This window comes from Rhinolophus sinicus, linkage group LG05 (assembly GCF_036562045.2).
Source record: "Rhinolophus sinicus isolate RSC01 linkage group LG05, ASM3656204v1, whole genome shotgun sequence".
In the NCBI taxonomy this organism is placed as follows: Eukaryota; Metazoa; Chordata; class Mammalia; order Chiroptera; family Rhinolophidae; genus Rhinolophus; species Rhinolophus sinicus.
In genome coordinates, this window is record NC_133755.1 from 173963693 (window position 1) to 173979044 (window position 15352).

General features: G+C 41.9%; 1 protein-coding gene across 3 annotated transcripts in view; it reads right to left on the reverse strand.

Moving 5' to 3' along the window:
- The window catches only part of NOX3 (NADPH oxidase 3), a 63669-nt gene that overhangs the window by 16497 nt on the left and 31820 nt on the right, over positions 1-15352 (reverse strand). For 2 of the 3 annotated variants that reach the window (XM_074333736.1, XM_074333734.1), the window contains 2 exons: positions 11804-11966; positions 883-1029 (listed from right to left, as the gene is read on the reverse strand). In XM_074333736.1, coding sequence (XP_074189837.1) covers positions 883-1029; positions 11804-11966 — 310 coding nt within the window. The remainder of the gene's footprint in view (positions 1-882; positions 1030-11803; positions 11967-15352) is intronic. The other variant, XM_074333735.1, reaches the window with a different exon arrangement.

The following is a 15352-nucleotide window of genomic DNA, read 5'->3' on the forward strand; positions in this document are numbered from 1 at the left end:
GGAGCGCATTCACTTATAAATTTAGTGATTAATGCAAATCTGTTTGGCTCAAACACAGTTCCCTTAAACTTAATATCAATAGGAGCTGCTACAGAAGTGCTGATTAATTAGAACACACATTCTGTAACCTAGTAATCACTTGGCCGTTAGCTTCCATATTTGAAGATTTTAAAATTTAATATTAATCATTTAAAATTATCAACACTGAAATGCGACCCTAGTACCATATTTTGATATACATTATTTTCGGTGAAGTCCACCGTAATGATTCTAATACAACACACTGCACAATACACCTGCTACGACAGATGACCTTGATCTTTGGGGGATACACATATATGCACACAGTTTCTAAGAACACCTTAGGAAAAAGAAATCTCTAGATAAATCATGCATTCATAATGATTATTTTCTGTAGAAGCTCACATTCTTTACAATGTAAAGTGTTGAATGTAAATACCAGGGGAATTTTTCTTTTTTAACTCGGAACAGCTCAAAGCATAGAATTAGAACCAATTAGGAGCTCAGCAAGACAGTGCAGCTGGTCAATAATATTCACTTGATGTCACTAAAATGACAAATGCAACTTGTAGTGACATTTTTTTCCCTTGGATTTCCAAACTTGGGATTGTCTTCACTAATCACCCTCTTTTCCAATCTGTTTCTCTATTCCGTGGCAGGTTAACTGTAAGTTCTCTCACTGCTATGGTTTGAATAGCTCTGTCTAATCTGGTTTTATTTGATTCTCCTTCCCTTGGTAAGAACATAAAAATGATTCTTTCGTGCTACTGGGTAACTGTATAGCTCATTATTGAAACTGCTCTTTGCTCTGTTATGAGAGGACTTAGATAATATTGCTCATCCTCAGAGTCTTATCAATACCTGATTTTCATCCCAGCTCGTAAGAAATATATGGTAACTGAGAAGGTGAGTTTTCCCTTGCTCACTCATGCGTGTTTCCAGTGAGAGTAAGAGATCAGCAAACCACTCAAAAGCACTGGGATCCCTGCAAATCCAGTAGAAATACACCTGTCGAGAAAAGACGAGAGAACACATTTCACAATGTGCTGATAGTCGCAGACTACTTTATCTCCATTAAATTATTTGAGCTCCAATGGATACTTCTGCAAAATAACATGCTTTTCTCTGCCAGTGAACAGTCACACTGTGATGTCTTTTGAAAAAAATTCACATTGCGTTTGAAAAAGTCCAGAATGAATTCAGAGTCAGGAGGCTGTTGGCCGTGGCTGGTCTCTCTGGATGAGGATCAGTTCACCACATTCCTGGCTGTACTTCTTCTGAACGAGGTCAATAATCATAACTAGCTGTGCTTTTCACTGCTCCCAAAGGGGATAAACTGTGAGGCCAGCCCCTTCATCTTTACTTATGAGCTAAGCTGGGGGGTTTGAACTCTCTTCTCCAGAGACCCCAAAGGCTTGTGCACTAATCCACTCCACCAGCACGACCTCAGGAGGGTGGAGATTATGGTAATTGCAGAGTCAAGCCACACAGGCCAGAAGTTTCCCCTCAGCCAGACATACCAGTGTCCAAGAAAGCTGCTGGGTGGTGGCTATGGTTGTGTGTCAACTGCTGTAATAAAATTATGTCTAGGAACACTTGTTAGAAAACTCTGTGCTTCGCAAGCGGCTCAAACACACTTTCCTGTGTGACAAGAAGTAGCTTGGGTTTGTTAAAAATAAAGGCTGAGTGTTTGTGCTTTAGAGTTTTAGATCATTGTCTCTAGAAGGAAACACGGGAAATCGATTAATTCTGATTTTTCTCATGCTTGTATGCCCTACTGCCCGCTATTGTTTCCTGCACCTCTTCCCCAAAGAGACACATCTCTACTGCTCAACAGGATTTACCAGGGGGCTGGTCTTGGTCTCCACCAGGAAATATCTCCTCCAGTAGTCAGTGTTCTTTCTCTCCCCTCTCCAAGTCAGCCTGCAAGCTCACCATCATTAATGAAAGTTATAGGTGAGAGTTAATTAACAGCTCAAATTCATGAGGAAAGAAAATCACAGAATGTATTTCCAGGCTAACCGTCTTGTCTTTTCTCTCCAGATTTGTGCAGGAATTTAAAATACTGATAGGATGAACAGAAGCTAGTGATAGTAAAACCTTTCCTCTTAAGAATTAGGGCTTACATATCTGTGACAGGTGCTACTTAGAAGGGGCATTTTGAATATTAATTCCAGGACAAATGATGCCCTAACTGTGTTGGCTCCCCACCAATGGTTCCTTTAGGTGAATGCCCCTATGAACCCCCACAAATACAGTGATTGTGTTCATCCACTCATTTGTTGACTCAACAAATGCATATTAAACGCTTACTCTGTGTCAAGACTGTTCTTAGCTCTGGAACTATAAAAGCAAACAAAAGAGGCCAAAATTCGCTGACCTTCTGGAGTTTGCACTTTAGAAGGAGAAAAAAGACAATAAATTAACAAGTAAAATATAGAATATGTCAGTGGGTGATTAGTACTATGGAAAAACATAAGGCCGGCTGGAAAGGGTTGCAATATTAAATCAGATGGTCAAGGAAAGGGGACATTTGAGCAGAGACAAGAGGGACAAAGGAGTCGAATGACTGTGAGGAGCTCTACCGCTGGAGGGAAGGAGTAAAGAGCCCTGAGGGGACCTCTCAGGGAAGAGCCAGGAAGCGGTAAGGCTGGAGCTGAGTGAGGGCAGGGAGAACAGTAAGAGAGGAGGTCGGAGGGTAAGACCAGGAGGTGCAGGTGTGGGCTTCCGGCTATTGTTGACGTTTACTCGGAGTGAGATGGGGAGTCACCGTAGGGCGTCAGTGTCGTCATAGAGCAGGGGGGACACATGATCTGAGGGAGGACCGTGAGGGAGGGATCACTCTGCGTGCTGTGTTGAGAATAGCCCTGTGTGTGGGGGTGTGGGGTGGGGGGTAAGGGCAGGACAGTGGAGGACAGAAGGCTGATTTTATAGCCTATGTTGGTGATGAATACTGCTATCTTCTTCCTTGTCACTTTGTGGGGTGCCTGATCTAAATTATTCTTTGAAAACTTTAGCTCTCCCTTTAACTTGCTTTGCTCCCCGTAGAAATAGAAAGCCGACTGAATTTAATGCCACTCTTACCTATGCATGTCCCCCTCCTGTCCTCTGTAGGTTGTTTTATCTTCTTAGATAAAGCATGAATGGCAGCATTTGGTATACAACAAACATTACTGATTTATTTTCTATTATTTCCTCTTTTTAAGGAACATGCTTCATATACATTCATATGGGAAAAACAAAGCAAAAGATCTGCTTTTTAAAAAACACGTCCATTTCAAATCCAGTCCCAATCATCCTTACTTGAAAAATGGCCCCATCTTAGCTTCCTCTACACACTGAGCCCCGTCCTTTCAAAGAGAAATCATTGCCGTCCTTACTTTCTTGTGGCTCAGCCATGGGTCAGCATTCTTAGGGTGCGCCAAGCCATTTATACCTTTTGCTTCCTTGTAATGGCTTTGTGTGTTTTTCCCCTCTGTAATTGACTTATAAGTTGACACTGGGTAGCTTTTGTGCAAGAGGCAATGCAGGAAACTGAATAGGCTCAGGAGAGGTGCTCAGGCAGGAGAAGAAGAAAAGAGACTTTCAACAGAGGAAAAGGGTATTTACTTTGTCTCTCTTTTATCTCCCTTCCCAGTGAGTGCCCTTCTCACTCACTGGGAAGGGACAGAAGAGTTTCACTCCTGCATTTGGGCCAGTAAGATGGACCTGGTCAATAGTAGAACAAATATCCCAAACAATAGACTGCATTCCATGATCTGTGCTTTCCAACACTCACCCCTGCTTAGCCTCCAAAAATAAAACAACCCTAAAATCAGTTACCGTGTTTCCCTGAAAATAAGATATAGCTGGACAATTGGCTGTAATGCGTCTTTTGGAGCAAAAACTCATATAAGACCCAGTATTATATTTTATATAATATAATATAATATAATATAATATTATATTATATTATATCCAATCTTATAGTAAAATAAGATCGGGTCTTATATTAATTTTTGCTCCAAAAGATGCATTAGAGCCGATTGTCTAGCTAGGTCTTATTTTCACGGAAACACGGTACCTATGTAAAGCATGGCTTTCAGGATTCTGTACCTATTCCAGAGGCCCAAAATATGTAAGGTTACTTTAAAAAGTTTTGTTGAACAGCAAATCATCCTCAGTAAAATGACAAAAGTTCTGAACTTTCATAGTAGTGAAATTATGTCTTTTACAGGACACATTCCACACACTGTTGTAGGTATAATGGCTTCCCAGATGTTGTAGGAGACCCTTCCAGGATGGTGCAATGGGGTTAGGGGGTTCTGTGGGTGTGTGGCTGGTCACAGCTGTTTGCTTTCACATCATTCCCAGGCATGAACCACCAGATAAAACTCAGCCGAGTCCAGTCTCAGAGGGCCTGGGTCAGAGCAGCACTCTCAGCGCCGTGCTTTCTGCGAGCTCCCTCCCACCCCCACTCTCCCCACAGCCCAGGCTGCTCTTTAAGGATTCTGCAGTATGGCCTGCTGACCAGGTTGAGGCTAACTGGAGCCAGCAGAAAATGGAGCTGTGCTACTTTTTGATAAATGATTCCATAAAATGAAGTAAGAAAAGCTACTAATCTATTTTACTACCAGAGTTTACAGACACTCCCATCAGAGGTTCCGGTGCCGTAGCCTGGATTGGCATCCATGAACACGAGCAGAGGACACATCCATAAATACAACCTGTATTTCTTTAGACCTCAAATTAATTCCCTAAGGATAGAATGGGTACACAGTTATTTACTTATCTATTTATTTATGGCCCAAACCCCCTCCAAAGAAGGAAAAGGTAGATGAGGGCACATGTTTAGGGAGTGGTGTGGCATAATAATTGGACATTGTGGGCTCTTGAGTCCTGCAACCCGTCCTCGGCCTCTGGCTTCACCATCTATAAGCTGTGTAATTGGCAGCTTATTTAACTTGAGCCTAGATTACCACATATGTAAAATGACAACAAGCAAACACAGAATAACAATTTATGAGATTCTTGTGAAGATGAAAGGATATGGTTCATGGAAGCATTTAGCATAATGTCTAACAGACGCAGTAAGTGCTCAGAGCTTATAGCTGCTATCCTCACTGTCATTTGGAAGAGCTTATAGAATAAACACCACATGTTTGTGTTAGAGAACAAAGGGGGCCATTTGCCTTACTCGGAGGTCTGTGTTCCCACTAGTCACTCCTGAATTAGAGAGATGGTGGTCACAGAGGTGGTCACTGAAACTAAACTTTATTTCTAGCACGCGTCTGAGAACCTCAGCATTGATTACAAAGACATCGTCCTGAAAGACGAGCCTCTTCACTAGCAAAATGCACGCCAGTCTCCATGTGCACTAAACTCACATGGAAGGGTTTCATAGGATGCCAAGGTTGACCTCAACCTTGACCAACACCTCCACCCATAATGGGGTTGCACTGTGCTCTTGTCTCCTCCTGGGCAGCACTTTCTGTTCCCCAATGTCATGGATTGAATATTTATGTCTCCCTCCACCTCAATTCATATGTACAAACCCGATGTGATTCTATTTGGAGATGGGGATTGTAAAAGGTGTTTAGAAATAGATGAGATCATGATGGTGGAGCCTCCAATAAAGGGATTAGTGTCCTAAGAAGAAGAAGAGATCAGAGTTCTCTTTCTCTGTCATGTGAGGACACATAGGAAGGTGGCCGCCTGTAAACCAGGAAGAGAGCCCTCACCAGAACCCAACCATGCTGGTACCCTGGTCTTGACTTCCAGCCTCCAACACTGTGAGAAATAAATGCATTTTGTTATAACAGTCTGAGCTGACTAACACATCCACACTGTATGAAATAACAGAACTGACAGAAGCTCTGAACCAGCAGGGTGATGGAGACTTTCCATCTTGGGAATCATGACCATTTTCCAAAAGGAGAACTTTTCTCTCTGAAAAGATAAAGACTGTGACTGATATTTAGAAAACATTAATATACCTCCTCAATAAATGGTAGCTATTATAGTCCTTCTATTTTGTTGTTCTTGCCAAGGTCAACCTGAATGAATACAACAGCAAACATATTCTGAAGCAACTATTTCCTCTTATTGAGAAGTTTCCTTAATGTGGCATCCATATCCAGTTTTAAAAAAACATAATTACAGCATTGTGTCTCTGGTTAACCATTATAAGATGGAAATGAAGCTTTGTCAACCATTTTTAGTCCTTAAGACTTTTTCTTAAAGCCATTATCTTTAATGTTAACTATTTCATGGCTATACTGCTGTTTTGCCCTGTGACATTGTTGGCCAATCAAAATGTTCACTCCTAATGGAATAATTACATAAATTGTGGGATAGTAATAATACAAAATACTCTGAAGGCACTACATAAAATGAAGTCAGTAGTTATTGAGACTGAACGTGCTCCAAGCCATTTTATAAAGAAAGTAAAAACAAAGGGCATGCCTCTTCCTTTCTCTTTCCCTCCCTCCCTCCCTCCCTCCCCCTCTTTTTCCCTTCCCCCTCCCCCTTCCTTCTTCCTACCCCCATTCCTATTAATGTGAAAATAAAATAACACCCTGCATATGGAAAGGGAATGGAATAAGATGCATAAGATGCTCTGAACTGTTTAATGGGGAGCCCCCTGGGGACAAAGTGGTGGTGATAGTTAGTCTGGGGAGGGAGACTAATGAAGGGAGATTTTGGACGGAGTATTTTATTTGAATCTTTTACAAGGACACTGTAGTCTTGTATGGCTCGTGTGGTTAATAAACCACGATATTAAAAATATTAATACCAGTCACCTCCCCACAGGGCTGTGGTGAGGCCTGATGGGGGACTGAAGTCTTCTGAGGCCATCTGGTGACAGATGAGAAGCACATGTGTCTTCCAGAGAGACAAACGTGGCCTCGTGCTCCCCAGTTCAATTTATGACGATGCACTCGGTGGTGAGGAGAGATGATGAATTCCAGGGGTAGCCACAGCTCCAGCGTGAGGGGAAGTGAAAGTAAATAATTTCTCAAACTAAACAGAGTAAATTAAATGCATTTTTCATTCTTTAGAAAAGAGAGCAGGCCCTTCTTTGTTTCATTAATATATTTAAGTAGAGTATGGATTTTTGCCTTTCTTGGCCTCTGCCTTGTTCCCACTGGCCCATGCTGTCTTTTTATTTGAATTATCTGTTTATTATTAGGTTAAGAACCCAAAGGCCATTTTGCATGGGACACACTATAAATACCCATTATCGCGGTTATGTATTATTGAGCTGATGAAGGAAGACAATTTATGAAGAAATTAGATTCTCTCAGTTTTTCTGTAATCTATTTTATTATAGTCTGAAGATTACACATGCAGTTAAGAAAATGAACCCAGTCGTCCAGTTGGCAGTCCTCTCAGCTCAATGATATGGCTGTGATAGTGGGGAGAACTAAAATGTGGAAGCCAATATATTTATGTCAGCAATCTTCTCACTCCCTCCCCACACGTGCACACCTGTTTCATTCATCATCCTGACAGTTTGCACAAGCAAACTGTCCTAATTTTTTTCAAGCCCTTTTCACAAATTGAGTGTGATGTAGAATTAATCATACCTGTTAGGCAGGAGTTGGAGGACGTTCATTGCTGTGGGGCCTTTATACCCATCAGCACTCAGCTCCCTCCACATTGCATCACAGACTTCTCAGCCACTCACACACAACCCCTTCGCTCGTCCCAAAGGAGCCTTGTGTTCTCATCTGCCTTCCACTAAGTGAAATTTGGCTCTTACTCCTGTGTTGAAAATATCCCTTTAATATACAAAGGTCAGACAGTCAAGTTGGCGAACTTTCCACCTGTAAGTGCACGGTGGAAAGTTCTTGAATTTGATTGTCTGACCTTCGTATCACACCTTTCCCTCATTTTCTTCACAGCAAGCCATCATTATACGTATTGTTATTTGGCCTTCTTGGGAAGTCTGCTCCTAACTCCTCCTCTCCCTTCCTCTCCACCTCCTCCCCACTGTCTTTAAAAAGAAAAGATCGTTAGAAAGGAATTTTAGAAGACCAGGTTCAAATAGAAAGTACTACACACGATCCCAAAGCAGCGGCAGGCGGTACGAGGCTTGCGTGTAAAAATGTGTGCCTTTGTGCCAACTGGTGTTTCACATGGGGAGGAGAAAAGCCACTGCAGTTAACCATTTAGGCTTAAAATTCCAGCTCTGAACTCCTATGCTGTTTTTTCCTGTTTCCTTATCACAGAAGAGAACAATCTGAAAACTAGAGCCTAGATCTATAATTGTGAAGATGCTGTTAGATAACTATATACTGCTTTGCTCTGCTGTACTTTAAAAATTATATAGATGCTGACAGTTTAGTGGAAGGAATAGTATTTATATCTCAAAAGCATGTGGGCGGCCCTGACAAATATTAGTTACATAAGACTAATGATAGCTGTACTCAAACAGACACAAAGTTTCTTTACAACAGAGAAGCTTTACTTAAACTTTTCCCATGCATACAGACTCCAAGGGAGTGGATCTGAAGTGTCATTTTCAGCCGAAACTTTCAATAGTACGAAATCTCATTTCTTTCATAAAAGAGCTTAGACGTTGAAATCAGAAACACATGCTCCCATCCTAACTCAGAGGCTAACTTGCTGGGCCACTGCAGACAAATCACTTCCCACACTAAGTACAGACGCTGATTTTCATTGTCAGGTGCAAAGCTAGGAGGTTAAGGCCCCTCAAGTTATTTTGTGATTCTATGCTTTTAGCTTCCCTTTTCCCATATACCATTATTTCTACCTTAGTTTTCAGCTGAACATTGACCTAATATTACCCCAAATTTTTATGTTGTACAAAACACTGTTTTTTTTTTATTTCCAATTCTCTGGTTTCTGTGTTTTGGAATAGAGATCAGTGTCCTTATTTTACAGTTTTGTGGTAACTGCTTAACCCTCCCTCTGAAACAGCCTTGAGAAATCCTCAAAACAGAGCCCAGGGATAACAATGAAACGGTGAGAGAGGAGGCAGCGTTAAGATTTTGTGGGTTCCTAGGTGGACTTTAAGATTTTGTGAATTCCTATAAGAATTTTCCCTCTCTGTTTGTAGTAAAATAATTGGGATGTATTATTTTAATTGTAAAGTTACTGGACAAATAGCCTTTTGGGTTAAAAAAATGAATTGACTTTAGTAATCTAGAATCTTATAGAGAATTGTAGAGACGCCATTTTTTCATTTTTTTGGGCACACAGACATTTATTTGAGCATGGATTTATTCAAAATTTGTAGACACTGTGTGTGTGTGTGTGTGTGTGTGTGTGTGTGTGTGTGTGATTATGAAGATACCCAAAGAGCTCAGAGTCTTTTAGGGGAAACAACATATGCTGTGAACATACACTGGGTGGGAGAAAGATGTTGAGAGAAGGGCGAGGGTATTGTAAGTCTGGTTTGAGGACAGTGATGGGCTCTTCACATCGGTACAAGAGGGCCTTGCACATACTAGGTGCTGACTATTCATTGAGTGAAAAAGTGAATGCAAGTGAGACACACAATCCATCATAATCAGGTCACATGAAACATCTTGTTTAGTGTAATGGAAACCACGAAGCAATGAGCCACCTCCATAAGCGCATTTTTCTAGGTGACAACAAGAGGAAAGAAACAGCTTAAGAGCACTGAGAAATCATCACTGACTATAACAAAGCATCGTCGTGGGGTCCAAATGCATAAAACAGGAGGTGTTTTGCTTGCCTTGTGCCATAGGCTGGATGTTTCTGTGCCCCCAGAATTCGTATGCTGAAGCCTTACCCCTAATGTGAGGACATTTGGTGATAGAGTCTTTAGGAGGGGATTTGGTATATAGGCGGAGCCCTCATGAACTGGATTAGGGCCCTTATAAAAGACTTACAGACTTCAATATGTGTTTTTTTCCTTCCTGAGTTGCAAACTGCAAGCCAACAAACTTGAGTCTTGCTGATTGAAAAAAAAAAAAAAATAAGAAAAGATTCCAGAGAGCTACCATGCCGCCTTCTGCCCTGGGTGATGGGAAAGTCTAGCTAGAAGGCAGACAGCCATCTATAGACCAGGAAGCAGGCTCTCATCAGATACCAGGTCAGCCAGTACATTGATCCTGAATTGGAGAAATACATTCTGTTGTTTCTAAGCCACACACCCTAGGGTACTGTGTGATAGCAGCCCAGATAGACGAAGACTCTTTGTTAAACTTATTGTGGTATAGAGAAAAGAAGACAGGCTTTAGCACATGAAGCGCCTGGATCCAACTCTCATTCTGGAATTTACTAGCTCTCTGTGTTTGCTTCACGTTCCGGTTCGATATGGACTCTTATTTCCTCCATTGTGTGGATCAGGAAACCCAGCTCAGAGAGGGGAACTGATTCACTCAGGGTGATGCTGCCAGTGAGAGTGGAACCAGCTGAGGGAGATTTTCTGACTGTGAACCCCCACAGTCTTCCCACAGTACGATGGCGTGTTGGCTATGTCATCTGCTTTGTGCTGGTTACGTCATGGAAAGAGCTAGATGGGCCTGAGTTGAAGCCCTGACTCTGCCTTTTATTACCCATGTATTTTCAGGAAAGTCACTTTAGTCCCTCTAAGCTTCAGGTTTCTTAACTGGAAAACAGGTCTTGTATTATCTACTTTATAAGGTTGTTAGGAGGAATATGATAAGCAAATAAGAAAATGGATGTCAAACGCTTGTCACTTGGAAACTCATGAAATGATAGCTAATTTTACTCTTACCTCGTAGTTGGGAAAGCCCCACTTTAGAGATCTGCTAGTCTGGCATCACCCCCAGTGCTTCCCAGAACGTTATTTTTTAGTAAATGTTTGCTGAAGAAAGTGTCCGTGGCTAAATAAGCTTGGGAAGGGTGAAGCAAACTGAATGAGGTTTTTCCTACAGAACTTATTTAATATGCAAATGGATAATGTGACTCTTCTAGAGTGGGATTTGTAGTAGCATTTCTTAAGTTCATTTGACTGCAGAATTTTCTTTAGTGGGCCATATCATCTGACTCACGTTCCATAGAACACACACCGAGACATGGTGATCTAATCAAGCATCTGTCTTTGATGGATGAGGAAACTGTAGCCAAAGTGTCAACCAGAAAAGAAGTGGCAGAATCAGCACCAGAACCAGCTCTTCTGACAAACTGGGTGTCCCTGAGAGGACACCACTTGGTGCCAGCAGGGCTCCCTTTCCCCTGTGCTCTAGGATCTGCTGCTGATCTTAGGAGGGTTAAAGGGGGGGACAGAGTCTCTAACTAGGACAAAGGAAGAAAGGCAATTTGGAGGATCTAGTCAGAGAATGTACAAGAGATGACCAAAGGGATATTCGGAGCTGGATGGCAACACCAAGTAAGAAAAACCAATGAATGCCAATTATGGCATTTTCACTTCTCCTTAAGACCCTGAGTCCATGAGCGGAAGATATTGAATTGTACACTTGCAACCAGAGTATCAAGCTAAAGAGACCAAGGAAAAAGTTGCCTGTGAATATTACTAACTGCAGCCCAGTCACATAGCCCTTTGCAGCCTGTCCATATTTTACTGACATGAGCAATTACTCGTCCTGCAATGGCAATGAAGCAATAAAATTTATGTCTTTTCATCTTTAACAAGATTAGACATAACCCTTCTCATAAATGTAATACTGAATGGAGATTTTTAAGAACATAAGTATAGTTAAGGATCCTTGAGTTTATCCCTCATTGTTAATTAAAATCCTCCCCAAGAGTTGGCAGATGATAGCTATAAGGGCATGGAGCATTTTAATCCACAGAAGGGTGAACTAATGATTATTTTCCATACCTTGCTCAGCTTCAGCTGGGTTTGTGACTCACAGCATTTGTACCATATAGATTTCAGAAGAGCAGCGAAGGGGGTGACCCCGATTCCTGCAGCGATGCACACACTCACCGGGTAGTGAAATACGTCTGTTAGCGCCGCTCCGAATGGCCCGTCCACTGCCAACCTGCAATAACAAAGTCTAGCTAGGTGTATGGCTCTTGAAAATAAAGCCATCCTAAGCCAGTGCTTTTATGAGATATATTTGCAAATGTGTGCAGGCAGGCTGGCTCTGTGCTACAGAATGCCCTATTTGGTGAGCTTGAAGTCAGCATGAGGATATCGGGGCCTGCCTCATGGGGGGGTGACCAGACAGTCCGGCACAGGTGCCATTCATCACAGGACAATGCCTGACTCCTCCGGGTCGAGCTCATGCCACTTCCACGTGGCACACTCTTCTTAGATTTCTTAGAAATGTGTGTGGTTGCAAGCATCCTCAAGCCTGGTAGAAGAGGCCTTTTCTTTCCTTTTTGTTTCGCTAGCTGCCATCAGACAAACAAAGCGGAAGCATCAAGGTGGTTCAGAAGGCTTATCTGTCCTTTTGCGAGTGTATTTCTCCCCTGTATTTATTTATTCGGTCCCACACCTTAGTACCATATATTTATATAATTTTAACCTACTGGAAGTCATTTGTTTGGAATAAGCAAAAAATGTTGAGATAATTGGTCAGTTACGTGCAATTTCTAAAACTCGTTATTTTAGATTATGCAAACTCAAATTCTGCAATAATTAGGCCAGGGGTGGCACTGATGTTTTATCTTCGCTTAGCAAATTTTTCTGTATAAGCATATTCATCGAATTGATGTGATTGTCTTTAACATGGTCCTAAATGGACTGGCCCCTGGATTCTACTCCGTTTCTCAGGACCCACACGTTCTAGCTTTTCTTTCATTTCCTAAAATACGTAGTACCCCATTCTGCCACCAGGCCTTTGCACGTGATAATCCAAGTAATGAATCACTTGGAACCCCCTGCCCTAACTTCTCCCATGTCCCCTTACTTGGTTAAGTTTCCCTTTCATTAGGTTGCGTCAGTCGTCATTCCCTTGGGGAAGCCTTCATGGACCCTTAGACTAGGTTAAATCCCCTTTTATATAACGTATAGCACCATGTACCCCTCCTCTGTAGTCCTCACCACAGTTGTAATTTTACACTTGTTTTGAAGTGTGTGTGCATGATTTGTTTTGTGCGTGTGTTTTCTCACCACTGCATCCCAGAGTCTCGCCTGCTCTCTGGTACGGAGTTGATCAGTAACAGTTTGTTGAATAAATCGCGAAGGGAATGTTCAAAATATTTTAGTCAGCAGAATGTATTAAAAACCTCAACTATTCCAAAAGCACACATTTACATATGAACAAAGATATGCTAATTAAAAGGGTTTTAAGTTATTCATCACCGTTCCCTAAGGAGTGTCTGTTGAAGGCACCCCAGGTTGGCCCATTTGGGCTCATGATGTGTCATGAAAGTTCAATTGGGTTTATTTAAAAACATTCCATATGCCAAACCTCCTAATAATTCAAATGAACTCTCCTCAAGTTAACCTTAATTACTAAGGCTTTACTACATATTGATATATGGAAATGGAAGAATAAAAATAAAGGTCATTAACCAGGAAGAGTTAGTATCTCAGCCCTCTGTAGATTATTTTATAAATAATTAAATAAGGGGAATTGAGACAGAGAAAAAGAAACTGTCGATAGATTAAAATGTCTTATTGTTAATTGTTTTTTATAATTAGTCATATTTGGGATTTGACACTGATTTGAAAAGACAACAAACCCAAGGAAGAATTGTGTCATACAATCCACAGAAATACATACTAAATGAATTTCTACGTAATTAGAATTCAGAATCTAAGCTGGAAGTGGCAGGAGAAAATATTTATTCCAATTTCCCTGCTAACGTAGTAATCCTTCCTGCCACATCCCTGGTAGTTTGACATTTTCTGATATTAAATTGCAGGGCACTTTGTTCCTTTTAGGGGCAGCTCTAAGCATTAGAGATTTTTTTCTCATGTCTCACAGAAATCTGCCTTCTGACAAAAAAGGATTTTGTCTTCTTGAGAAACACATACCGGGTCTTTTCCCTTTTCCTGCATCTCAGGCATTTAATTAGTCATTCGTAGCTATGGTGACACCCTACTTGTTCTTTTTGGGACCAAAATATCTCCATTCCTCAAGACGCCTCACAATCCTGAACCGGTGTCCTTTACTCGAATTCTCGTTTTTCAAGTTCACTCAGCGATTTTCTCTTTGATTTAGATACAGAGTTTCTACTAACGCAGCTTAGAAAACGCTTCGCTGTCTAGCATCCTGGTTGGTTATGGCCAGCAGCACCCCCCACACACCTCATCAACCCCCAGTCTTGTCTCTTCCAACCTGTGACCTTTATTCATCTACATCATTCTCCCTATTGAGTCATCACTTTCACTGTCATCTCTGCAGGAGGTGACCTTTCTGATTTTGCTAATAATCATCACTAACTTTTCTTTATTATGCATCGTGCTAAGGGCTTTACACAGACTGCCACATTTAATCCTAAACAAAGCCTGAGGTGCTGTTACTATCGGCTTCATTTTACAGATGGGGAAACTGTGGCACGGTGATACATACATTCTCCAGGATCACGCACAAAGTGGGGCTTTGAACTCAGGCTGTTTGACTCTGGAGCCCCTGGCTCCAGGCAGCAGGTGAAATCACTGAAAACTCCAGTATCAACTCTGGGAATCGGTCCTTTTTACTGCAGAAGGCAAAGTCTAAAAGGGCTCACATTCTTTCCCTTTCTCCTGGGCTCAGAGGATGGCTTTTCTTGGCTCTTGCCTGGGTTTGCTTTTCCTCCAGGCTCTTTAGTCACCACTCATCTCACAGATTCCTGAACTGGATTAAATCCTTTCTGGATCCAAAGCAGTGAAAATGGACATTGCTCTCCCCAATGTGTTTGACTGAATTCAAAAGTGAAACAATGCTGAGAAATAAAATCATCCAAGGGAAGTCCAATGAAATCCTGACTATGGTGAGGATGTAAACAAGCTTCAGGTTTGGTTTGTTTTTGATTTCGTGTTTTGGTTTGACTGCTAATAACGTGTGCTGGCATGTATACAGAGGCAGAGGTGAAATGAATGAAGCAAATGAAGGGACGCTGCACTCTTTACGACTCACTTTTATTCCTTCAGTAAGTATTTAAAGCGCAAGCTACGTGGGCCTATTCCAGGTACTGGGGATGTCAAAGTGAACCTAAACACATTCCGTTTCCTCACGGCACTTCCGTGCTCGTGTGGGGAGCTAGATGGTAAACAAATCAACAAGCAGATACCTCGTGTGTCAGGTGGTGATAAGGACTGTGGAGGAGAAGGCAGCTGGGCTGGGGCCCGGTGGCTACCGAGTGTCAGCCGGGGTTATTGTTTCCTATGAGGTGGGAAGGAAAGGCTTCCCTAGAAGGACACACGTGAGCAGAGATTTTGGGGGAGAGAGGGTGCAGCCAAGCAGGGATCTGGGGAACAGCGTTCCACGCAGAG